The 27,499-nt window shown below is 44.2% G+C and overlaps 1 protein-coding gene across 3 annotated transcripts; it reads right to left on the minus strand.

The window, feature by feature from the left end:
* Positions 1 to 4,020: 4,020 nt before the first annotated feature.
* LOC120812305 (semaphorin-3E-like) lies at positions 4,021 to 19,709 on the minus strand. 3 transcript variants are annotated; one of them, XM_078097712.1, is made up of 18 exons: positions 19,540 to 19,709; positions 19,255 to 19,369; positions 12,349 to 12,512; positions 12,010 to 12,069; positions 11,600 to 11,719; positions 10,330 to 10,423; positions 9,990 to 10,106; positions 9,593 to 9,735; positions 9,385 to 9,499; positions 8,644 to 8,713; positions 8,427 to 8,571; positions 7,945 to 8,170; positions 7,655 to 7,746; positions 7,320 to 7,361; positions 6,930 to 7,096; positions 6,474 to 6,541; positions 5,479 to 5,612; positions 4,021 to 5,018 (listed from the first exon to the last, which is right to left on the minus strand). In XM_078097712.1, exons 1-18 carry the CDS (start codon positions 19,573 to 19,575, stop codon positions 4,518 to 4,520), a joined length of 2,409 nt encoding a protein of 802 aa, XP_077953838.1. In that variant the 5' UTR covers positions 19,576 to 19,709; the 3' UTR covers positions 4,021 to 4,517. The 3 variants fall into 3 exon arrangements, with proteins under 3 accessions (XP_077953838.1, XP_077953837.1, XP_077953839.1); XM_078097711.1 differs by having other exon boundaries at positions 6,474 to 6,544; XM_078097713.1 differs by lacking the exon at positions 19,540 to 19,709 and having other exon boundaries at positions 6,474 to 6,544; positions 19,255 to 19,510.
* Between the last annotated feature and the right edge of the window lie 7,790 nt (positions 19,710 to 27,499).

Below are 27,499 nucleotides of genomic sequence, written 5' to 3' on the forward strand. Positions count from 1 at the left end.
ACTGCATGCTATATAGTTGGGGGTTTGACATCTTGACCCCATTACTCTTTGTTGCTGGAGGTACATTTCCGCTCTGGGTCCTCTCGCGCTCGTGCCGCAGTCACGGTTGTGCAACAGGTAATGTAGTGTGCTTAATTGTTTGTTACCTAAAGGCCTTGGTTGTGTTGGGATGGCCATTACAACGTGTATTGTCTTTTGCAGTGTCTCCCTGTTACAAACCCAATCTTTCTTTTAATGGAATCGGGTGTTGCTGCTGGTAGGTTGGACAAATCTTTCTCCTCTGTGAATATTTTAATGAATGAGTGGTTAAGTAATCGGCTGTTTTATTGTAGGCTCTGTGTAGCTGTACTATCGGCACTGCAGGTGTATTGGTGCGAAGCTCCCTGACGGGGTTGTAAAATTGATGTTTTAGTAATTGTATGAAATAAAATCATTGTTGTAACGGAACTACGTCTCTGGCGTCTCTGTGTGCTTTCTATAGTAAAATCCTATTCTCGGGGTAAAATTCCCCGGGTGGCGTTGCCGGTGTCATCCGTGTTGAGCGGGCCAAAAAGGCGCTCCACACCAAAAGAGTTCCACTCGCCACAATCTGGCATTGCTGGCAGGACTGCTAGCTTCTCCATCCCTGGTTCAGGTGGTCGGGGGCATTGCTTCCATACCCATTGTGAATGTTGGGGCCATCGATGTGATCCTGTACCCTCGCACTGTTGTGGGTATCCTGGATAAGGTCAGTGTTGTCAGTTTGCCTGCAGGGGTCACCGAAGTGCCATCTGTGGTTGCCACGGTGAGGTCCCAAGCTGTTTCTCCTGGAGTGCACGACCCGATTGAGGCCATGGACTTGTCCTCACTGCCTGCTGAAGAGCAGACCCGGGTTCGGTCCTTCTTACAGGACTATACCCCTGTCTTTGCCGCCCATGATGGTGATCTGGGTTGTACAAACCTGATTGCTCACGACATCCCTCTTTTGGACGATGTCCCTGTCTGGCAACGCCATAGGCGCATCCCTCCTTCGGAGTATGAGCTGGTCAAGGACCACATCAACCAACTCTTGGAGGCACAGGTATATAAGGGAGAGCAGCAGTCCCTATGCCAGTCCCATTGTGTTGGTAAAGAAAAAGGACGGGAGCCTACGTATGTGTGTCGATTACAGGCAACTGAACAACAAAACGAGGAAAGATGCTTTTCCCCTTCCTCGTATTGACGAGTGCCTGGATGCCTTGACGGGTGCCCGCTGGTTTTCCACTTTGGATCTGGCCAGCGGCTATAACCAGGTCCCTGTTTCTGAGGCGGATCGATCCAAAACGGCATTTTGCACCCCATTCGGCCTCTTTGAGTGGAATCGTATGCCGTTTGGGCTTTGCAACGCTCCAGGCACTTTTCAGAGGCTGATGCAACGTATATTTGGTGACAAGCAGTGCCAGTCGTTGCTTTTGTATCTTGACGACATTGTGGTTTTCTCTTCCACAGTCGAACAGCATCTGGAGAGGTTGGATGTAGTGCTGGGGAGGCTTCAGCAGCAAGGTCTGAAGGCAAAGCTAAGCAAATGTGCATTTTTCCAACAGGAAGTGCGCTACTTGGGCCATGTAATTTCGGACAAAGGTGTCTCCACAGATCCCAGTAAAGTGCAGGTGGTGGCGAACTGGCCCCCACCTACCACCATCCCGGAGCTGTGGTCGTTCCTTGGCTTTGCCAGTTACTATCGCCGCTTTGTGGAGGGGTTCGCCAAGTTGGTGGCCCTGCGGCATAGGCTGCCAAGTGGCCAAGGACACCCAGCCAGCTGCTCGCAGCTTCATGGGGCATTTGCTGGCTTCAAGGCCAAAAGAGATCGTAGCTATGGATTTTACAGTGTTAGAACCGACTTATAACGGGTTGGAAAATGTCCTCGTTATGACTGATGTTTTTAGCAAGAATACGCTTGCTGTCCCCACCCGTGACCAAAGAGCCTCCACTGTGGCTCAGGTTTTGGTGACAGAATAGTTCTCAAAGTTTTGTGTTCCTGCTCGTATACACTCGGACCAGGGCCGCAACTTTGAGAGTTCTCTGATCCAGCAGCTCTGTAGGCTCTATGGCATTGAGAAGTCTCGTACCACTCCATACCATCCGAGTGGTAATGGTCAGTGTGAATGCTTTAATCGAACCCAGCACAACTTGTTGCGCACCTTTCCGGTGGCCTGGAAGCGGGACTGGAGTTCCTGTCTGCCACAGGTGCTGTATTCCTATAACACCACCCCTCATCAGGCCACTGGGGAGTCCCCTTTTCTGTTGATTTTTGGGCAAGAGCCTAGGCTCCCAGTTGATTTCCTGCTAGGAAGAGTACAAGATCCTCTTGGTGGCAGTGCCCATGAATGGGTCCAGGAACATCAGACCCGCTTACGGATAGCTTTTGAGGGAGCTGGGATACGGTTAAGGGGTGCGGCAGAGCGCCGTAAGAGGAATTATGACCAGCATGTTCAAGACCACCCGCAGAAAGTAGGCAAGTTGGTGTGGTTGTGGAACAGTACACAAGGTCGTCATAAGATCCAGGATCTGTATGAGCCTGTGTCATATAGAGTTCTGAGGGCACCAGCCGAAGGTAGGGCAGTGTACACCATAGCGCCTGTAGACAATCCGACTAAGTCCTGGCATGTTAATCGTGCCCTGCTGAGGGCTGTGGTCGGGTTAGACCCTTCTGGTGTCCCTGCTGCGGTTCTGTCACCCTCTTTAGATCATTCCAAATCAGAGGAGGAGTACTTTGGTGACAGGGATCTGCTGGTTCTCCTGCAGGAGCCTCCCTTGGTAGTACAAACTCAAACCAACCCAGTGTACCCGGTTTTGGACCTTGTCAGGGTTCCCAGCACTGCGAACGCAGCCTCACCAACCACCCATTCCGACACCAGTGAAGTTGCAGTCCGTCGGACAGCCTGGTCAACAGCAGGCCACCATTCTAATATCTATCGCCTCCCGAGGGCCGTTGGGTTACCGGCAGGCGGTGCAGTACACCGGCCGGACCCTCTGGTTAATACTGTGTCGGCCCTCTTTAGACCATGGGATTAGTTGAGGCGAAAACGGGCGGGGTTTGCTCGATCGTTGAGGCGACGATCCAAAAGTTGGGGCAGATTGTAGCAGGTTGACTGGTTGCGGGTGGTTTCAATCACTTCACTCTCTGGACCAATCAGGAAGTAACTGCATGCTATATAGGCGGGGGTTTGACATCTTGACCCCATTACTCTTTGTTGCTGGAGGTACATTTCCGCTCTGGGTCCTCTCGCGTTCGTGCCGCAGTCACGGTTGTGCAACAGGTAATGTAGTGTGCTTAATTGTTTGTTACCTAAAGGCCTTGGTTGTGTTGGGATGGCCATTACAGCGTGTATTGTCTTTTGCGCTCTCTCCCTGTTACAAACCCAATCTTTCTTTTAATGGAAACGGAATTGGGTGTTGCTGCTGGTAGGTTGGACAAATCTTTCTCCTCTGTGAATATTTTAATGAATGAGTGGTTAAGTAATCGGCCGTTTTATTGTAGGCTCTGTGCAGGTGCAAAATTCCCCGGGTGGCGATGCAGGTGTCATCCGTGTTGAGCGGGCCAAAAAGGCGCTCCACACCAAAAGAGTTCAACTCGCCACACACACAAAGACCCCCCCGGATGTTGGATGATTACAATATACAATGCACAATACTGTTGGTAGAGTTGGTCCGTTGATGTAAATAACACAATAAAATCTTCTATGGGACTACTTTTCATCTACTGAAACAGTTTTTCACGAGTGCTTGAATAGTAATGATTCCATGGAGGGCATTATTATTACTAAAACTTGACTCAACTATCAGTGATAGTGGAATTGCAGCATTGAGACATTATTTACTGTACAAAAACAACAATAGTTTGTTGTTTTTGTACAGTTCCGTAGTTGTTTTTAGTTGTCACAAACGTTTGTGACAACTAAAAACAACTACGGTAGTTGTCACAAACGTTTGTGACAACTAAAAACAACTACGGAACTCCAAGCATGAACCAAGCAAATAAATTATCATAGTACCAAAAAATAAAACGATTATTAGGCCTTTACCATGAACAGAGCTTTCTCTCATAATACATACAGTAAGAGTTCATCGTTGTGAGCCATTGAATGACGCCTCGTGTCTGCTGTGGTAACGTCTGTGTCCATTTGGATTGACTGCTGGGCTGGATCGGTCCACCGTTATATTCTCTTCATATATCTCTCTACAGATCAGAGACAGTCTGTCTTCCATCTCCTCGTGTGTCCTCTACTGCCCTGACACTGACATATTTACACAGGGTTTTGATCACATAATCAGTTTATCTATACAAAAAAGCAAAACATCAAAGTCAGACCAATGATGAATATCCCTAGAACCCCTAGACAGCTCGCTACAGCAACCTACTACTGTTATTCTCTTACTACCGTGGTTAAAAACAAAGTGAAAAGCCTTTATATGGTGCAACCAAAGATTGAGTTCCACCTCTCGAGTGTGTTCGTGCACATGCATGTGTGTGCGTGTTTAGTGGAGCTCTGTCCTCCTCAGGTGTCCGCGGTGTGCCGGGGCGCTCGGTGGGAGTTCTCCTCTCCTCTGCCCTTCCCTCTCCTCTCGCCACTCGGAGGAGAATACTTCCGTTTGCCCTTTTTGCGTTTTTTATCAGAGCACCACACTCTCTCACAGTACTCCTCCACCCTCTGAGCATCCCCGTAGCCGATGAGCTGGAGAAACTCCTTGTACCACAACCTGGAGTGGGGGCCAGAGACCGCGGATGGCCCTCGAGCCTTCGGGCTAATGCTGGGATCTGGGGGGGGGCCCATGGAGGAGGGGCACGGCAGTGCAGATTTGGCCGCTTCCCCGTCGTCGGCTGGGTGCATTGCTGACTCCACCCGTTCGCCACTGAGTACGCGCAGAGATAGGCGTAACAACGTGTGCACGTATCCGTGCTCCTTGGCCTCGCAAACGTACACGCCGGCGTCGGAGCTTCTCACTCGCAGAAACAGCAGCCCGTGGGAGGTGACGATAACTCGCTCATCACCTCGAACCTGCAGGTAGGAAAAAAATGGAAGAAAAGGCATTCTAACCATGTGCCGCTCATGCAAGTCGGTTCAGACATTTCAATTGTTGCTTGTTTTGGCAGAATATTTGATTAAAAATCCTGAGGATCTGAAGAACTGAATTAAAGAGATCTTTAAAAGTGTACTCAACACAGTGACTTCCATACGTTATAGGAGTTGAAAAAAAATTTAAAAAAAAGTTAGTCTACAAACCTCGCTATTTAAAAAACATCAGCAGTATTTTTAGTCTAACCAAAACTACTTGCGTTGAAGGACGGGGAGAAAGGGGGTCGGAGGAACATTTGTTTTTGTTACACAATAACAGTATTATGGTGATTTTTTTTAATCTAGTGTAATGTATTTACTTTTCATATTGGTGTTTGTAGTGTTATATATTGTTAAACGTGTTAACATCTGGATGTTCTTTAGAAAGGTCCATCCAGTTTACCTCGTGTTTCTCTCCGTCTTTTTGCAGGAACCAGAGGACCGTGGCTTGAAGTGATCGAGGGACACACTCGAGTAAAGTGCTGTTGCTCTCCACACCGTACACCAGCCTCTCCTCGGCTCGCTGCCATGGTTCATCTGCACACACACACACACACACACACACACACACACACACGCGTCCACAGATTGGTACGAAATGATTAGATGACCTTTCATCAAAGAGTCACATCAAATCAGTAACAAAATCGGCCTACTACCACCTCAAAAATGTAGCACGACTTAGAGGGCTCATGTCAGCTCAAGACTTAGAAACACTTGTACATGCCTTTATAACTAGTAGGCTAGACTATTGTAATGGTCTCCTTGCAAGTCTTCCAAAAACAACTGTCAGGCAAAGTATATCACTGATATGCTTCCACTACATAAGCCTTCAAGATCACTAAGATCTTCTGACACCTATCTGTTAGTGATTCCCAGAGTAAATACAAATCATGGGAAAGCATCATTTAGTTACTACGCAACAAACAGCTGGAATGAACTTCCTGAAGATTTAAGACTTGCCCAAACTCTGACACGTTTAAAACAAGACTGAAAACTTTTATGTTCAGCTTCGCCTTCTGCTAAATTTCACCTACATTGCACTTTAACCTCTGCCTTTAATTAAACAATTTAAATAAGATTTTAATTTATAATTTTATTTGCTGTTTTTAATTGTCTTTTAATTCCTGCATTTTATTTCACTTTATTGTATGAAATGTTATGATGTGAAGCACTTTGAGTCTGCCTTGTGTATGAAAAGCTTGTGTATAAAATTGCCTGGCCTTGCCTTGCCTTCATTAGATGACAAAAGGAGAGAATTGTTCCAATCTATTTCCTCAGTAGAAGCACACTAAACTGCACACACACACACACACACACACACACACACACACACACACACACACACACACACACACACACACACACACACATCATAGAGCCATTTTATACACTAACCCTCAATTTGCAGCCCATTGCACAGCTGGACAGCGTTGCCATGGCGAACATCCTGCCGTCTGAATCTTCTGCTGAGATGTTGGTGAGGGAAGTAGAGGGAGTCATATTACATGTGTAATGTACAAGAACACGGGTGAAAGAATAGAGAAATATCCAATATGGGGATGGAGAAAGAAAATGCATGAAAGGGGAGGGTGATGAAGGGTACACTGATTGATGTTAAACAACAACAACTAGCTGCCATTTTGCTCGCAGCCTGTGATGGTGACTTGGCAGACCAGTCTCAGAGCATTGCGACATTCATTGCAACACACTTTGATGTGAACAGAAGTACTGTGGAAGATGTGAGCAGCTGGTATCACCCACACACTCTCTCACACACACGCACATACACACACAACTACAAATATCTTCAGAAATACATATGGTCCTGTCTCAGAGTGGGTTTTTAGTTACCTTTTGGTGTAAATTCCAGCAGGGTAGTATCTGGTGCAGGTGAGACCATCCCAGGCACAGTAAGGGTCTCTGGCTAGACAGCAATCGGCGCATTCTGAGCCATAGAGGTCACACTGATGCAGTGCGACTTGGGCCACACCCGCTTCTGACCCGACATACAGCCGCTGCTGTGGGCCCAACAGCACGACCACCGTTAATATCAGCACACAGTTTAACAGGAATCCACATTCATGCTTTTTGTCTCATTTAACTGTGATAATGAGCCACCAGCAACAGAACATCTCAATCATGTCAGTACAAGTTAATGAAAATGTACCAATGTTGACATCTTGTGGCTGAAAAGCAGAATAGCATGAGTGAACAGAAAATGCATTCACAAGGTCCTCTTACCCGTTTAGGTGATATTATGATCTCTCTGATTGGTGCTGGCACCTGCAGACAGGGCACATCGTACCTCAAAAATAAATGGCAATCATATGCTACAAGAATATCATAATGAAAGCCGACATAAAGCTCTCAGATCTTTTTCTTCAAATCGTTCTGAAGATCTCTAACGAGCAGGGCTGCTAAATCACAACTGCGGCCCTCAGATGATGGAAAAGAGGCAAATCAGGATTTCAAAATAACCCGTTATTGCGGACTGCGGTCTGTAGGCGCTGCAATACAGAATGGACTTAGTTACAGTGTCTACTCTTGTTTCACGTTGTGTAGCTAACAATGAGTACCTTAAATACTTGCAGCTCCTCCAGCAGCACCTCCTCCGTAGTGTCTGTGTCTTTGTTGTAGATGGTGATTACTTTTAACACCACCGAGTCGTCTAACAAAGAGGAAAACAATGTCACACTGTTCCAACAACTAAGTGCTAATGGGTTGCAATAAAAAAGAAAAAAAAGAAAATCACAACCAGTGCAAACCGCATTAGTACAAGAAACAGCTGTTATTCAAGAGTTTGTGTTTCTTCTGTACTTAATTTTTGCAATATATTCAGCATTCTTCACTGTGTGTGTGTGTGTACCGGTGCCGATGTAGAGTACATGATAGTGTCCGTCCTGCGCTTGGACTCTGTCCACGGCGATCTGGGTCAGCTTTCTCCTGCCTGTCTCTGTCTGCAGCAGCACAGGCCTCCCGCGATGTGGAAAGACAGGGCGATACATCACAGGGTGGGAACGCACAAACCGCAAAACCTCATCGGGAAACTCCTTGGAACTTGAGAAGCCACATCTGTTCACTTTACTGGCACACTGTCAAAGAGAGATGCGACAGGAACAGAGGGGGGCAGGGACAGGTGGTCCGTTATACAGTGTAAAATATGGAAAAACTGCTTTCGTCTGGCTGAGGATTTCCCTGTACGACCTGCTGACGAAGCTAGATTAGTGCTGACATTCAGCAGTTTGCCCGCATCAACATTGTTTCCTCACAAATAACTTCCGTCATGGACTTGGACCAGTGGAAAATCACATGCTGCAAACATAACTTGTATTTTACGTTAAGACTTACAGATCCAGGTCGAGGGTAGGGGACTCTGTCCTCATAAGCTGTCCAGTAATGCTCAGGTTTCTTTCGGTAGGCGAATGGACCATTAAAGGCTGCTCTTATGTCATCCATGTGGTAGACACATACTGCAAAGCCTTTGAACACCGCACTGCAAAGAAAGGCTCCGTTAGTGATTTCCTTGGAACTGTACAATGAAACAGTGAAGTCACAATCCGGTCACCTTGTCGTGCTAAAGAGGCCAAATATTTCAGGGTTGTTCCCGTCCTTGTTGTTAAGCACAAACACATCCTCTGAAAACAGAAAACATTAATATTAGGTGTCGTTGGAGGAGGCCGTACATTTAATAGATAGTTGACAAAGTAAACGTAGTACCTGCTAAGCATTGACATGTAGCACTTTCTTTATGAGCCCTTTAGACAACAGCTCCTCAAACTCGGCTGAGAAAGTACAGACAGTCTTCTGGGACCCTGCGTCTTAAAATTCTCCCAACAGGTTGAGCAAGTGCTTTTAAATTGTTCTTATCCTCTTGCAGACGGAGGGATATGTGTTTTTTTTATCCATAGGGATAGACGAGTCCTTGGGGATTTTGGTAATATCCTTAGAAGTGAGATTACTTTTAGGGTTTTCAAAGATTGTCAGTGTTTTATTGAAAAATATCACTGTGAAAAGAATCCAGCCAGAAGGTAATAAAAGAGTGGCGCTTACTCGGCTTTAGTCATTCTACACATTGGCTACTGGCACTGCATCTTTTGTGAACAAGTGTTGAAATGTTCTATTCTACTGAATATCGGTTGGTACTACTGCAGGTCAGAACTACAATGTAAGAAAATCCTCTATTACACAGTGACTATTTGCATATTTAGGGATGTATATGCAGATGCATGGAATAGTCTCAATCATTATAAACCTGTTTACAACAGATACATAAGATGGCATGCAAAGAGTTTCCTTGTAGCCCCACCGAGTTCATCAAAGTGTGTATCGATGCCATTCGGTCCGGCCACAGAGCAGATGAGACGGGTTTTCAGGAAGGAGCTCCATCTGTTCACCAGCATTCTCTGTCCTCCTTGGTCATTCTTAGAGACAAAGGCAGGTACGGTCTGTGAATGCTGCTGTACTTTGGCCCTGGATGAAGGCAAGACATCTTTTTAGAGCATTTGCAGTCTCACCGCGCAGACTCGGCCCACACGAGTGAACACCGCCTTGTTCCCTCCCTCAGAATCCATCTCCCGCTCAGTGAAGAAGAAGTACACTTTATCATCGTCTCTGTCATTGTTGTCGGGAATAACTGCAGACCCCACAAATTTAGGCTCTGTGGGCAGAAGAAGGCACAAAAGGCTTGAGAAATGAAATATGACGGTCAGCATGCCTGTAATTTGTAATCTGTTCATTTCATAAACGGTACCAATTAAGAAACAGTGAAATATGGTTGTTTAATTATGTGAAAGTGTAATGAAACAGATTGTCGGTAATCTTCAGATAGAACTAATCCTGACATGAGCAGTTATCTTTGCACTCCCTCTTATTTAAAGGGATATCCTTTTTTTTGCTGAAAAATATACCAACCATTAAGTTGCTGCTTGTCGTCTCGTTCAGTGCGCGTGTAGGTCTGGTTGTTCAGTCGACAAAACGCTCCATCATTCTCCCAGTAATCTGTGTACAGGCCGATATACAGCTCTCCTCCTAATGTATGCACAGGTGTATGAGACACACATTTCACAACAATGCGTTCAAAAACGTGGTGTGATTAAAATGTGCAACCACTTTCACTGCGACATGAGGAAAGGCCACAAGATGGCAGCGTTGATTTGTCGGAACAACAAAGCAAGCGCATCCCTTCGGCGGGGAGCAGCGTTGCAGGAGTGAGGGTGCAGGGGGATGAGCGACAGACGAAGGGGTGTCTTACTGGAGAGCGTAGACGTGGAAGGGCTGTTGTAGTCATATGGACACCGTCCTCTGCCGCTCATGATGCTGTCTTCCTCAAGAGCAAACGGCCTGTCCTGAGAATGTGAACACAACGCCTGTTAACACATAAACATGCACGGAGCAGCAGCTTTGCCAACATCCGGACAAACCCTGGAGAAGGGAGGTATAGGGGAAGGAGAGCGGAGATTAAGAAATTGATGGATGAGAAAGAGGAAGATATACACATGAGACAAGGAGTGATGGATGACAGTGTGAATAATTACTCTCTGGATGTGTAACACTAACACGGTGAGTTCACCGATTGTACTCTTATGACCCCACAGGAAACACACGTGCAGAAACACACTCATACACACTCTAAGAGAACTCCCGACAGAAGCAAAGCTTATATCTTGTGGGCCACCGCAGTGTTCATGACTGTCACTGGCAGAGCAGAGGGGATGTCATGCGTTGATTTACGAGCAGCCCCTGAACCTGAAATGTGCTGTGACTGCTCACCGGCAAATGACTGTAACAGAAGTCCGTTTTTGGGTTGAAGTCATCCATTGTATTGTTACATATAACCAAACGTTAATTAGGTAAAACAGGCTGATACAATATTACCCTACATTAAATACTCTGGAATGTGAGCTGTATTTCTATTTTTATTTTGAGGCCAGTGGTACATTAAGTAAGTACAGTAAGTTGAGTATTTTTCCATTACAGCTGATTGTTATGTAAATATTATTCTGCTCATGCTTAAGGGTAAATGTAATTCCACACACCAAGTGAAACATTCTTCCGTTTAACCGATGACAGAGATTAGGTAGTCTAAAAGGACCTGGTTTTTTTCACTCAATGAGCATTCCAATGAGTTCAGTGAAGGATATGAGTGGACCTGTTTGGATAGTTTAACTAGTCCGGTCAACCTACCTCACCACTGTTGGAATACATGGAAGAAACTCCAAACACACCTAGAATCTAGAATCTAGGAGAACCTATAATCTAGGAGAAACCGTACGTGTCACACTGTCGACAGACAGGCGCTTGCACGGATGGATGCAAGCGAATTTCCATGGTTACCAGCATGCACGCATGCCTGTGCACCCTAACCCCCCCCCCCCCCCCCCCCCCCCCCTATAAACTGCTGACATATATCATTGAATGACCCTGGATAAAATACACATTTCCATTAGAATACCGAGGAGCTGGTCACCTTTTCATAGTACGTGGTCATTGAAACAAACTCTAATTCTGTCCATAGGACTCACCTGCCCTGTGTGTCCCATTCTGACCAGGGCGCAGATGGGGTTAAAGGCTCCTGTTCCACAGACCAGCAAATGAGTTTGGTTGTACTGTTGCAGGACCTTGATGTAGTTAGCACACTCCGACTGTTGGGGAAGACAGAGATGGAGCAGTGGGGGGGGGGTGGGAGGAGGGTCGTTGGGTGAGATGCGGGTGAGGCCATCAGAGAAGGGGGTGTACTGGAAAGATTCCAGGCCTTTTTACAATAACATTGATAAAATCAATACGCCAGGTTGGACAAAGTTCAATAAGCACAGCGAAATGTAGATTCCAAAATTGATTTATCGACACACACACCAAGTTAATGCACATAATCAATGAAACATTTATACCTTCCCTTGAAAATTAATCACATCCATACTATTGTGTCCTGTACCTTTTCCCTTCCCTTCATCAAACATTCCTCATTCTGAGATCCTGTACTGGCCCACTGGATCTGTGGGAAAACACAGCTGTGCTCATATTTACAATACAAAAATAATTAGTTGTACAGCATATTTTTGTTCACTGCTAATATCTTTTCCAATACTGTATTGTTCAACCTTTTGAATTTCTAAACGAAAGAAAATACTCAAAGTTAAAGTTTTGTACTGATAACCATCCTAGGAAAATACGCACATGCTCAAATAGTTCAGCCAACCAATTGGCCCATGGGTGTATGAGTTACAACATGTCTGTCTTCCTCATAAGCAACGAGGCATGAAAACAGGCCCACCTCTCTGTGTTGTGTGTTGACCCGGTCCAGGCTAAGGGAGAACAGAGTATTCTTGGCCCCGACATAAAGCCTCCCGTGGCCTTCGTCCAGCAGCATGGTCTGGGGCTGAAGCGACGCCGTCCCATGGCCCTGGAACACCCAGGTCCTGTTCAGCTGCCAGAGTTCTGCAGGTAACACGAGCGCACGTGGAAAGAGATCGGGGCGCTTTGCAATTAGAAAGTCATAGTTGGGTAGAAAGACGGAGTTTTCATTTAATTTCACTCTCACCTGGAGGAAGATTACATTTGACCGAACCCTCCTCCTCAAATCCTCAAGGGGTTTGTCACTGCTCCTATGACCTGCGTCTGAGTCCCGAGTGGCCCAATTGCCAAGGGCACATTGCACATGTGTTTCTCATTCATAGCTTTTCTCAAATGAAGGTGAAAGAGCAGCAGCAGGGTTATCCTTCTATCTCACCTCTCATTTGGCATCTCTGCTTCCTCTTACTTGAAATCTGCTATACGCTTCTATGAGTCATCGGCTTGGTCATTGATCTACAAAGAGTCTTCTTCAGTTAAGGGGCGCGCAGCATAAAAGAGCACTGGACGCTCAAAGCCACACTCACATGCAGCAGTGTGTTTTCATAAAAACTGAAATGGAAGAAGTGGATAATGAGTCCAGGGAAAGATGTTAAGATTGAAGGGAGGGAACATGTGATGTACAAGGCAGGGTTTATGGGCTTCTTTTCATAGGAGTAAAGAAGATTTATCAGACAGGAAACGGATCCGGTCTCTCAATCAGCCGTTAGTTTGAGATCAGCTTCGACTCCCTGTTGGTCTCGCTTTTAGATGTTTTGCGATCTCACTTTAAAAAGGAAAGAGGTGGACTGTGACAGACATGTCATAAAAAACTAGAAAATGCATTTCCTGCTGAAAATGCGTTGGAATGCAAAAAGCTGAAAGCTGAAATGAATATTTAAAAATAGCTGAAAATACAGAAAGTTGAAGGGAATTGAATACATCTGCTGAAATTACAGATATTAAAAAAGCTGAAATTGATTTGAAATTGCTGAAAATACAGAAATGGGAGAAGCTGAAAGGAATTTCAATAGATTTGCTGAAAATGCAGAAATGAAAACAGCTGAAATAAATGTGAAATCTTGCAAAAACAAAATACAGAAATGAATATTAAAACAGATAGATAGAGGTAGGGAGGGTGAGAGGGTGAGGAAGGGAGTGGTGGTGAGGAAGAGATAGAGAGGGAGAGGGGAGGAGAATTAGACAGACAGACTGAGTGAGTGAGTGAGTGAGTGATTAGCAGTGAGAAGAGGTCATGGGGGGTGCGAGCGTCTTTATCATATTGGTCTGTTTACAGAAAGCATAGTTGCGTCATGTGACTCCACTAATCAGGTGATAGGAGCAGCTGTGAGTCACAGACAGAGATACTGCAGCATGTGTGTGAGTAACCACGGCAACGGCGCACCTGGGCTCATTAACGAGCTGCTGCAAAGGGCAGACACAGGACAGCGAGTTATACAGAATCCACACCTCAAACAAATGACAACCAGGGCAAAACTATAACAGCTATCTAAAAAATACGACATTTGTGCGAGACCCAAGACTCTACCGAACGCAGGGAGGGTTTTTTCATGTCTGTCAGGTAAAAAATACGGCTCCTGCCGCAGTTTACAAAACGTGTACCGTCTGGATTTTTTGAGAAATATGTCGGCAGATTTGTATTGGAGCCTATGGGGCTTTTAGCAGAGGTTGTGTGACTGTTGGTCTCCGTAGGCCAAAGCTAAAGAACTCTATGGATTCTATGAACACATTAATCCAATCAGCACAACCATGCCCTCATTAATCTGAAGAAATGAAGCCTCTAGAGTGTATACTTTGGGTGCAAGGACAGAAGTTCCATCTTTTTTTAACCAGATTCTGACGCTGCCTCACACTCTAGCCCTCGAGGTCCCCACTCTAGCAGACGCAATACACACTCATGTAAAAGTCAGAAACGGAGCAAAGAACTAGTGAAACATAATCAGTGATTATGAAAAAAGTACAATAGATATCCACAAGCAGTTTTTTTCATAAAATAGTTAGAGTAGTAGTTAATAGAAAAATCTGAAAGTTGAAGAAGTTTAAGAGGATTTGGAAAACAAACTCCATTTCAAAACCATGTTAAAATATTAATGATTATTGATTTATATAAATTCAAGCGTAAGGGGTAGAATGCTTAATGCATTCCAACAATAATACATCACTCATCAGCATAATTACAGACCAAGCGAACAGCTTTTGTGCACATATGCCACACACCCACTTTGCACCTAATTGGAACTGACAGGCCGTTCCTCTCTACTCTCTCTTAGTGAGCTTCTGAAGAGGGCGAGCGAGAAGGATTTAAAGAAAAAAGTGCTAAGGCCCAGAGGTGTGCACTTCCTCTGGTGCACGTTGGCCTGAAAAGCCTTTCATTAACACATGCCCAGGTCAGACCGGGTGTCCCTTGTAAAAGACTAAATGGGAATCTGGTGTGTGTTAGCACAACTCTTGAAACTTTAGACGAGCAGGCAAGCCAGAGTGAAACCGAAGGCTAAATCTAAATAATTGATAGTAACGGCAGGAATGGGCGCTTATTGGGCAAATTAGACTTAAATCTACTTCACAAAAGAAGTCTAACGAATAAGTTTTACCAGTGAAACATCAAACAACACAACAAGGGGCAACAAAAAAAGAACAAAACAAAATAACAAAATCAAAAAAGGGAAAAGGAGCCGCAGGTGAACAACTGGCCAGAGTCACTCTTTGTATGCAGGACAACGATGGGATTTGTGTAACACACAAAACACTACCATGTGTACAGGGGCCCCCCCAAAAAAACAGGTCCCTTTTATATGTGACGCTGATTGCAGAATGAGGCGGTAAAAGATGCTACGAATTATTACATGTATCTGCTGCAGACACTTGAGTGTACTGCTTAAACTGAAGAAGGGATATCCGCCGTTCCCCTTTCTCTCACTCCATCTTCTTTCAGAGCTTTTTTGAGCCTGAGTCAGGGAGACGCGTGGCTCCACTGGGATCCCACTTCAAGTAGAATACACAGGAAAAAAGGGCTCCCTGAGTGCGGAGAGATAACCGAGAGGATGCGGTTAATGTCTGTGTTTAGTCAAAGATAAATGCACACTGGCGATCACATAAAACGTTTATCTGGAAACTTAAAAACACAAATGGTATTTTCTCCTACGCATAAATGGCACGTCAGGTATAAAACTGGTGGCAGGCCGTCTGATATTCCCAGTGAAACGAGCCTATGTGGGTTTTATGTATCGAGTAATGGGAGTTGCGCAGGAACATAAACAAACACAATGATTGGAACGGACTGGAGTTAAATGGGACAAGAATAAGCATGGAGTCTGTTCTCCTTTTGCAGATGGGGACTTAGACTGTGGAGCCGTCCTGGGGGGGGGGGGAGGGGGAGGGTTATGCCATTATTGGTACATATTCTCTGGTGTGTGCGGGGAAGGATGATGTCACAGTGCTAAATGAAAGCCACATGGAGTGCATGCGGGATGAGGGAGAGAAAGAAAGAGAGCAGGATAAGTGAATAAGTGTGACTGTGATTGATGTTGTAAATCAGAGGGACACATTTACAACTGACAGCTGTTGTTATTGGCCTGGATGGGTACATACCTCTCAGTTGAACCATGCAGTACCCTCGTACTGTGTCGCAAGTCTGCTGTATTTGACTTGCAGTTGGTTAAATTCATTCAATCTACGTGAGCTCCAAACTAGATTTTCTCAATTATAGCCCCAAAACATACACAACACACAACGTCTTGATACTGTGTGTAAATGCATGAAAGTCAAATTTAAATTTACAAATATACATTTTCTTGCTGTATTAGTAATTATTTCTCACATTTATTCCCACATTTATTACCTGCAAGCCGACAAATATATCGGGATTCACGTGTGTCGAAGCGCTTACCTCAGTTGTCATTCGTCATCTTTTCTTATAATATTGCGACATTCTCTCTCAAATGACTCAAAAAATGTTTTTTTTTTTTTATCCAGGACACAGACTTTACTAATCTGCTCTCCCTGATCCTCTCACAGGGAAAAGGTCATAACAATATTAACGTTTCACCAGATGAGAGAAAATACAGAGAGGGAGATTCTGGTCTGGAGAAGAAGGCTTAAAATTACAGCTCAGAGGGGCTTTTCATACGTGCAGTAATTGCTACCTGAGTAATCGCTGTGTTCAAACATACACATACCTCACTCAGGTCCTTTCGCTTAAATCTCATCATTTTACTGTGAAAGCTAAAGAAAATAAATAGGTTGAGAAATAAAACTTATTAGGAAATAAGTCTTTGTAGAACAATGTATGTCCATTTAGTACGCCTACTTTTATTTTCAGTCTTTCAGCTTATTAAGACTGCATACACATGCACGAATGAGTAAATCCAACTGTGATGATTTAACAAACTTTTGTTTACATTTCCAATAAGGATTAAGCGTTTGTGTTTATTTAACATATACAGTATGATGTTATGATGTCAGAACAGCTCGACATTGCCAGATGAACTTCATTCACCTTTGCCGATCTGCTGAGGAAAAATTATTTTACCGCAATAAGTTACATTACATTACATTACATTACATGTCATTTAGCTGACGCTTTTATCCAAAGCGACGTACAATAAGTGCATTCAACCATGCCAGTTATACAACCATGCCAGTTATACAACCAGTTATTACGACTTCTAAGTAAACAAATCATTGGCAGACATGCTGAAAGTATGCATGCTCAAATTTAATTTGGAAATGAACAAATGCAAAGTTAACAAAGCAAATATATCAAAATGTGCAGACTTGCAGCCTTTTTTCAAAGTATGATAATTAGGTCGTTACTATTACAAAAACTGCTGTATCACACCCTCTGGAGCCCAAGCGGGCATGACGACAGCCCTTTAGAGGGATCAAAATAAGTCTAACCTGGCAACTCACCTGCAGCCGTATAAGAACCTTGAACAGGTTAGATGCGTAAGAGCTTCGTAAGCAGCTGATGGTCATGCTCAGAGAAGAACTCATTTCACTCCCCAGGCCACACGACAACGCATCTCAAAATGCATCTCCAAAGACACAATTAAAAACAAAATAAAATGTTTTTTTCTGCTATAGTGAGCACATCTCCATGTAGGGCATTTCAATGGATACAGATTAAGGATGTTTGATAGGCCCAAAGCAATTGAGGCATTTAGATTGTGTTTAGGGCTTCAAAAGCAGTGCAGTCAACGATTTGGTTTAAATTCTCTCTAAAGTCAGCTGTGAGTCTGGGATTCTAAAACTTTAAATGGAAAAATCTCCACTGTTCCAGAAGTCTAGACAAGAAAATGGGGAATAGATGAAAGAGAGCTAATAATCATTCCACTCCATTTGTGAGGTGTGTTTAACATCAAAGCATGTGAAGATCGGTAGCGATGATAGTGCGGTTGAACTTGAATCACATGATAATGTGCTCAAAGGAATCTGTTCCCAGAATATGAGGGAAAGTTGAGCTGCTATATTATTGAGATTTTGACTTTCTATGCTACCATGTGAAGCTGGTGAAAATGTTTCGGTGCGATGTATCAATCTTGATGTAAAAGTGCAGAATCCACCCTGATTTTCCACCCTGATTCCAGATGTCATGGTCATATTTTTTTAGACCCAAGGGTGTACAGTTAAAACCACATGCCTCTCAATCTCCCTAAAGTACATCCAGGTCAAAGGAATTCACACTATTCTGCTTTTGCATGTGTGTGTGTGTGTGTGCAAAAATCACTGACAAAACCCATGAGGTCTACATTAGGGTTTAGATGTTTCTCATTCCATAATAATAGGACCCGACTGCAGCCTTTTCATGGTGGATGTCAATCACCTTGCTCAGCAGTCCTCCAATCAGGTTGTTAAGGAATTGGTCAACACAAATCATATGGTATTTATAACCAGGCACAGCAGCACTGATGCGCTGACCTTCGCACTGTCTAACTGGAAAAGCGCGTTAGTGTATTTATTTATTAATCGTAGTAGATATGCGTATCGTAATTCACAACAATTAAAAGCCCACCTCACAAATGTAACAGACTTGTCAACTCTCCTACAGCAGCATATTTAGGGATGAGTTGTTTACCAAATTCAACACCTATATTCAACCATGACTAACTTTGGCTTGTGTGGAATCATCACCTTCTGTTGCTGCAGAGATCAAAGACACTGTGCGAAAGAGGTAATGTTTACCAAAGAGTTGTATGTACAGAGATAAAACCACCATAGCGCTGCATGCACATCCATATCAGCTACTCCACGCAGCCACCTCCATTCCCATGTCCAAAGAAACCCCTCCACCGCTACGTCACGAGAGACCGCCACACGGCCCACATAGCCGAGGAATCAGGCTGAAACAATGACCGTGTCATCACATGCTAATGATAACCTGCGGCTTCTTTAGCACTCTCCCACAGGACGCCTCTTCTCTGACCTCACTTATTTACGAGCATCCTTTCCTGTGTTTTTTTTGTAGTACGTTGCATGTTACGTAATATTCTTGAAGATAATTGACTTATCACTTTTTTTCCCTACATTCATGACATCAATTTGACCCGTATCAACAGAAGTGTTGCAACAAATACTGTTATACATTGACAGCAGAGGTCCATTTTCTGTTCCGTTATCATAGTCTTGTTCTCAGGCTGCACTGACGGCACGGACAGGGAATGATAGTTTCGGTTATGGCTGTATTGACTATTCCTGAGAGGTCAGCACCATATGCTGCATTACCTAAAGGCTGATTTTGCCTTCCTATTGAAGAAACGGCACAGAGCCTTTGTAAATTGCGCAACATAACATGCAATGTATTAAAATAAACCTTAGCCCGGGTATTACTTACCTTTGTGAGTGAGCCGTATCCTCGGGTAGGTGCTGTGCGCTGTGTGAGCCGTACCGAGCAGAACCAGATACAGCAGCATCAGCGTCAGGTACACAGTCCGAATGCACTCGGCCATCTTCATTTAGAAACTATCCTCACGATTAGTCACATATAAATCCTGCAGGTAGACTCAATGTGGTCGGCAAAGTCCATGAAAAAAAGACTGTAATTTTTGCTGCAAGTTTGTGCAAACAATGTTTAATAAGAGATAGCGATCCAACCAAAGTCTACTTGGACGTAACTGACCATTTTCTCTCTATCCCTACAATGTAGAACAACCATATGTCTCTGCAGCTTCTATTCAGTCTCTGCTTTGCCCTTTAGCAGCCTGATGAAAGCTGCATCCACCTCGCTGGACAGGATTGTTTGGTCTCAGTAACCAGGGAGAAAAGTCCAGTTGCTACATTCACGCCACAGTGCCCACTGCTCTCTTCCATATGTCAGTCCTTCTGTCTGTTTGTCCGTCTCCACGCCCGCCTCGCATCCCGTCTTCCCGATCTGATGACAGAAAAAGCATGAAATAATAATTCAAGCGTATGAATCCAAGAAAGCTGTTGGAGTTGACTTGTGGAACCACCTTTTTGTTTTGTTTTGTTTCCCAGCAGGCAGGCGGGCAGGCAGGGCTGGAGCTGCTTTACTGTATCCTCAGGCTGCGTTCCTCTTCTTGGGTCCTCTGGAGCTTTGAACGGAAGCCCAGGAAAAGGCAGAGTGGGAGAGGGGAGGAGCGGGGAGCCTCGTGCCTGGCGTGTGTCGGTCTCCCCGCACCAGGCAAGAAAGTGAAGCTCCTCTAACTCTGCCCACGCTCCGATGGTCAGGGAGGATCCAAACCTCACCTCAAGCCTTAGTGAGTACGGCTAGGATGGCTTCTACGCCACAGCTACCAATCTGAGCCGAGGCCACCTGCCTCACTGTGGTGTCTCTGAGTAAAAAAATCATTGAGTGTCAGCTTTGCAGGTCTTAATATTGCTGGCTCCTTCCTCTGTATTTTGTTGAGCTCCCTCCCTCCCTCCCAGGCAGCTGGAATAAATGTGCAGTGTGTCCCCGGCAGGCTCAGAACAACTCTGCACTCCCCTATGAAACACTGCCTCACATGTCACTCTGCGGACCACCCCTTCCTTCTCCTCTCCTCTTACCGTCCTCCTTCCACCTTCCTTTTTTTCTCGCTCCTACCTCCGCTGCATTAACATGGACCTGAGCCAAGGTTCTCGGCCTCTCAACAGGCACTTGTTTCATTTTCAATTATTACCTTTCTTTGTGTGTTTGTTTCCATGTGGATAATCATTATCACTGTTACCATGGCTTTTTTTTTATCTACACCGTTTCTTTCATGCCCCGCCCATAAAATATCTCATTCTGTTTATCTGCACCTCACCCATTCCTCAGTTCTGTGCAAACTAGTCATTACTTTGTCCCTCCCTGTCATACCACGCCTGGCTGCTCTGTCTGTCCATCTGTATTCTGTCTAAATGAGCTAGCGCCTACGTCGATTTGTTTATGTGTAGGAAAGTTGTTTTTTTGTTTTTTGGAAGACATAGTCTGGTATCATCAGTACTGTGTCTAATGTTAATGTTGTGTTTGGTCTGTGTAGTTTTTTGTTTTGTCTCAAGGTCCACGGCTTTCTGAACCCAAACATATTCAAGAAAGAAAGCAAAACATCTACAAGATGTGACTGGAATCATTATTGAATTGTTCACGCGTCCCACAGGCGTCCAGTTTCTGGAGGAGAGTGTTCTCTGTCTCCCGCCAGACCTCCTGTAATACATCTGTTTCTCTGTGTCTCTTTCTAATGGCGGTGTGGTGACATCAACACGAAGTCACGCTCACCCCGAACGTGGATGTCTTAAAATAACGGCTCTTGGTTGTTAATATCTGCTCATGGTCCATTGTGCAATGTTAAATGTGAAAATAAATATCTTATCAGAATTCTTCACACCCGAAACCTTCGCTCATGATAGAGATCCACATCTATTCAGAGCAGAAATAAAACTGAATATTGTGAATAGCTGAAGGGGGAGAGGGAGGGGCTGTAAACGGAAAACAAGGGATGAACTCACAGTTTGAACATGAGTGTGAATGCTCACCCATCAACAAATGGCAAGCCTACAAAATTCGATCCATGCAAAACTGGAAATGATTCCTATAGGCTTTAGCAGCTGTACGTCTGTGAACAGAAATCTATTTGGGACCAGAAACAGCAGCAACGAGAACAACAGCTCAATCCCTCACCTGTTTCCCTCCCCTCTTTCTTGATTTGTGTTGTACTCTCCGCCCTTGATGTTTCCATTAGTATGATTCTGAGACATGCAGACCTCCTACACGGCTGCTATACACCGCTTTCTGTCCACCTCCATTCAAATGCTGTCCTCCTCTACGTGTGTCCCTGGGATTCCAACAATAGATTGAATATTTATTCAACATGCACCGCAGATATTTTCTGTCTAAATTCTGTGAATACGCCGAATTTCAAAAATGGCTGATGTCACGAAACCCGGAGCAGCAGCCTGTCACATTACCTTAAGTCACCTTCATGTAAGCTGCTGTTTTAGGAGGCTAAGGTTGTGTGTGATTGAGTGCTTATGTCTGACGTTTGTTTGGATAGGTCATGTTCAAACGTCTGTTGGCGTTTCCTGTCATGCCCTCTGAACACAAAAAAAACATTTTCATTCATGTTTGTACTGTGTCAATATACAAACGTGTTCACCAGAAGTCTCTCTCACCTCCTGTTTGGATCCCTAGCAGCACGCCTACCAAACCCTCAAGCATGGACACTGTTTGAGTGTCTAATAGTTACTTCCACTGAACTGCAGCGGTACAGTGCAAGAAAGTGAGGAAAAAAAGAGATATTAAGATAATAAAGGCAAGATAAATTTAAGTAGGTAAGTATGTGTACATGCATTTATGCATGAAACTGAGTGTATGTTAAAGTATGTCAACCAATGGCTGTCTGCTGGGCTCAGCTAAAGAGAGGTCAGCTCCCCGGTCTCCCGTGGCAACAGAAGCAGGAGACTCTGAGGATCCAGTGTTTCAGAGCTACTAGTCACTTTAACCGTTTACACAGGTGGCTATCACATGGCCGGTGAAGGTTCTCCCTACGGCACTCACTGAATTCAGAGACATCGGTCAGAGTTTGACGGCAGGTAAAGTCCTTAATTCCCCGCTATACATCAGCCATCACACAATATAACGTGAGTGACACACAGGTGTTATCCTCACTCATGCGTGTTGCATTGTGTATGATACCGCGCAGCCAGAGGGGAGTGTCTTTAAGCCACAAATAAACATTCAGGCGTGAGGGGAAGGTGAGAAGAAGAAGAAGAAGAAGAAGAAGAAGAAGAAGAAGAAGAAGAAGAAGAAGAAGAAGAAGAAGAAGAAGAAGAAGAAGAAGAAGAAGAAGAAGAAGAAGAAGAAGAAGAAGTTGACCTACTCTGACTAAGAAGCCAGGTGTGGTGAGTGTGAACATTATCGTAAGAAACCACCGTGCACACATTTACCCACATGGAATACAACTTTTAGCACTGGTTAATAAAGAAACCATTCCACCGAATGCTGCTAACCCTCAGTTGTCCTGAGTATGCTTGTGTGTTTTGCATGAGTGTTGATGCAAACAAAGCACAGGAAATACAAATTCTTCTGTGGTATTTCTAATGACAAAAAACACCTATTGTGCAAGCTCAAATGCCTGGATTTTGGCTTCCTGTAGTTCAGCTCGTGTAGTAGTTGTAGGGTTAGTAATGGGAAATACAGGCCGGGCCATTGCTCTGCCGTCACAGATGGTGAAGATGAGGAATGGGTTATTCTTCTGGGGTGATAAATGGAAGTGACCATCTGCCCTCATGTGTATTCTCATCCATCATCATGGTAACCGTCACATAATCCGCAGGTGTTTACTCAGGTGTTGCTGTGTGTTTGCAAACGCATGTATACTGTGTGCATGTGTTTATGTGCCTACAGGTACATTTTAGTTATGTTTTTTTTGCGCATGAGGACAAAAACGTTCACAGAGATGTGAAAGTAGCTGTTAATCCCCAAAGTATTCTTATTCCTCAGGCTCGGCAGAGCGTCATGAGTGTATTTATATAGAAATGTTTACAACTGAAAAACCAGGCTGTGAATACTTTTTGTTGTAGTCTTGCTCTGTCTGTATGTCACTGTTAGCAGACAAAATAAAGATTGATATAACAATAATAATAATGACTGAAAACGATAGACTAAACACCCGCCTTCACCATCTACTTATGGATGTTTTTTCTGTCACTGGTTTTTAAGGGAATCCCCACACAGAAATGTGAGACAAATTTCATTCAGGAAAAAAAGCTAAAAAAAACCCAAGGATTTCTAAGTGTGGAAAAAAAAAATTGGACTCAATGCGGGGAAAATACAGCGCTGCTCTGTACACTGTTTCAATTCATAGAACCTTTAGACTTTTGGCTTGCTCGAATGAAGTGCAAACTTTCTGGACAACTTTGCTCACTGTAACCAGGGTGTAAATTCCTGCCTCGTCCATCTTTGTGGGGGAGACGACGTTCGTATGTTAACGCTTACCCCTCCGTGTTTATGAAAGATGAATGGTCCCACTAATAGAATCAGAGTGCCCCCCTCCTGCTCCGGGCCGGGACAACCATGCTTTGCTGCAACAGGGAGAAATATTGTGGAATTTTCACCCTGCCTCCATTTTCTGATAGTTTGCTCTGAGGCAGTAAAAGTTCCTCAAAAGCCTCAATGAATTAATTGATTAAATTAATCTGTGACTTGTAAAGGTAGCTGGTGTGTTTACATCCTGATAGTAACCACTCAACCAAGGCAACAATAAAAAAAAACAATCTGCTGTTTGATGTAGACAGAGACAAACTGAAAAACAAATTAGCTTTATAGAGGCCAAATGCTTTAAGACATCCGCGAATTAAGAGTGCAACTCATACTTATCTCATTGCTGGTATATCTCTCTTTGTAAATGATGGTGTCTGTCTGTTTTGCGCCCGCTGCTCACACAATTGCATGCAGCATGTGTTTGACAAGCATGAGTAAGAATGTGAGTGGGGAGATGGGGATTGGGTGGGGGCTATTAGGGCTCATGCATGTTGCAGATGTACTGTTGGTTTCAGCAGAACTATCAGTTGACCTCTTAACCTGCTTTATCGCAATCAGTGACCTTGGTCAAAATCTCCTCTGAATCCATCTGCACACGTCACTTAGTTTACAAGTCTCCCTAACTCTGATGTATGACCTTTACCAAATGTTGACACCCCAATGAGACATTTTCCACAGAAACACAAGCCAGCTGATGCATATGCACACACATAAACACAAGAATGTTGAAGGCGGTATTATAACCTGAGCCTTTGCATTTTTCTCCAGCAGGGTCAAATACAATTTACCTTGAAGGAATAGGTTGATATATGGAGAACTGTTTTCTAGCAGTGTCATGTCTGTAACAACAGGAGATGGCTCTCTAAACTTAGCACAAAGACTGTTATCAGGTGGAAATATCTAATCTAACCAAATGAAACAAAATCCACCTTCAAAGATCAATGATTATCATATGATCTGTTGAAAGGGATCGCTGTGGTTTGGTTGTATTCATCCTATTTTCAGTAAGATTAAATGACTGCGGGGCAGTAGCTTCTTCATTACTGTATGAACAAGGTGAGTGTGAAATCAAACGTTTCCTCTGACTCTAGAAAGCATTTAAATTACTTACGCTTAAAATTATATTAATCCTTCTGCCTTATTCCAACTAAAACATTCACGGCAATTCATTCTTAAAAATACAATACACCTCATTAAGTCACAATGTCATACATAAGCGAGTGCGGCCCCCGATCAGAGCAACGCCTGCAAGGCTGGTGTCCGATCTGTCTGAGCGTGACACACAAACACACTGCACGGAGTAAGAATTCCTTGAAAACAAGATCTGTATTGACTGTGTGAGAAGAACCTGTGGTAAACAGCGTTGAAATGTGATTAAATCAACTCTTTTCCCGGAACAAAACACACTTGTTTTCGGTCACATACATTTTGAAGCCTTCGAGTGTATCTGCATCGACAGCAAACGTGACCTGTGAGAAATCACGTGTTGCGGCTGAGAGAATTTCTTTCATTGACCACTAATTGTAATGTGGCAACAGTGTGAAACTGATGTGCTATTTTCATTTGTTCCCCACATGAAAAGGTTAGCTAAGAAAACACCTGCATCTAAAGTTCAAGCTAAACACCAGTTTTGTTGCAAAATGATCCTCACATACCAACAGCTGTGAAGAGCACGGTTTCTAAGCCTTGTAATCTTTTTGAAAACTTCTCGGCATCTGTATTTTATCTGCAGTACGTCTCAAATGGCGTCATGGCATGTATTTTTAATTTTTAACTCTGTGCCTTAAGCATTGATTTATGATTGACAGGACTTTGCTTCTGTTACAACATGATTTCCCACTGGGATTAACATACGCTGTGTCTCTTTTCTTGCCCTGTTTTGGGATACAACATTTTAGCATGAGTTGTGAATGTTGGATGTCAGAGGTGTTTTTCTGCAGCGGGTTTTAATCCGTGCTGGACTGAGAGGGGATAACAGTGTTTTACATGAACGACACGGAGCTGTTCAGTACATCGCTGCAGTAGCTAATCTCTAATGACAAAGATGAATTTGGGTGGTGAGTGTTTAAGCTCCATGTCTTTCATTCATCAACACATTTCAACATTGAGCAAGGGGCTACACGTGGGAGAGAGCAGGGATGGAGATGGAGATTCATTTGTTTGTACTTCAATATTCTTGCAAAGTCTTGGATATTCTTTGTTTTGAATTTTTGTTTATCAAGGGAAAGTCTTCACTTGTGGCTATGTTAACATTTTTTATGTTAATACCTTTTTTTTTAGGCTTTGCCTCTTTTTAGAAGGAGAATCAGTGACTCTTAATCTCGCTAATATCCTTAAGGTGGGGCTGAGCCACAGTGACACATAACTAATCCCTCCGCTGGGTGATGTGTTCCAGGAGCTCCAGCCAAACCGTGTTCGAGCAGACCCCAATCGGTCACAGATTAGCCTCGTGGCATGGAGGGGCCATGCAACAGTTCAACATGCAGCACACTGCCTGGACAAATTTGGATGAATTGACCTGTGCTCTTTGATGCACAGATATTTGACCCATAACGCCGCCGCTGCTGCCAAGCTGCCACAGTTAAATTAGTCTGTCCTCTGTTTTACCCCAGGCTAGAGATGTGCCCCTGCATGCAAACAGAACATTAACACGCCAGACGAGTCTGATGGGAAGCAGCTCACACAGACTTAGAACCCTGACCGCACTTCAAAGAGTTTTTCCCTTTTCGACGCTCTATTAAAATCCCCCACCTCCAACCTGCGGAATTAAGTTTTCCAGAAAATAACTTCTGACCCCTGCACTCAATCACACTCGCAGAAACTTCCACCGAGGGTATTGACTCAGTGACGCGGACAGCGACACTGCCAGAAATCGACAAGCCTTTGACAGTGACATCTGGAGGGGATGAATAGATCATTACCTCACTGGGACGGTACGGTGAACGTGATATACCTTGCAGTGCTCCGCTATTAGCTGGCAGAACAGCGTGGTGACATCTGAGTGTAATTTCTTTCCTGGCTAATGGGCTGGATGTAGTCTAGGGTCATTTTTTAGTTGAGTAAATATCAGGCATGTTTTCTCTGAGCGGGTAGTGTTTGGCTCCCCAGGGGCCCTCGGGGAGAATCAGCTCTCCCCACCGCTCGCAGTCGAGTGGCGTCTCCTCCTTTTTAGGGAAATATCTTGGGAGCATCCATTTCAGTGGTTTGCATTATGATCCAAACATCAACAAATACGTGGTTTTACATGCTGAAACTTTCTGTTAAATTTGTTTCTGCTTTTGGAATTTTCCCATCAATCTTTCAGATAAACCAGTGGGCTGTGTCTCTTGGTGGGTGCCTCAGAACAGACCAGCTGGAACGTACTGGTGATATGCGCATGCGTGTACACGTCTCCAGCAGAAGCCTACTGGGCCTAGTGGAGCATCAACCCGGTATATTGTCACTAGAGCAAAACAAATGACCCTAGCTATCAGCTTCCTGATAGGAGGAGGCCTCTTCCCCAAACAGGCAGTAAAATATATGATGAGTGTCTAACGCACTGTGTGTGCAAACATGTGATGTCATTTATTCACTCAGCTGCATGCCAGATGAGTCCTAATCCACACCTTTCTTTTGTGGA

The sequence above is a fragment of the Gasterosteus aculeatus genome, chromosome Y (assembly GCF_964276395.1).
Source record: "Gasterosteus aculeatus chromosome Y, fGasAcu3.hap1.1, whole genome shotgun sequence".
Taxonomy (NCBI): Eukaryota; Metazoa; Chordata; class Actinopteri; order Perciformes; family Gasterosteidae; genus Gasterosteus; species Gasterosteus aculeatus.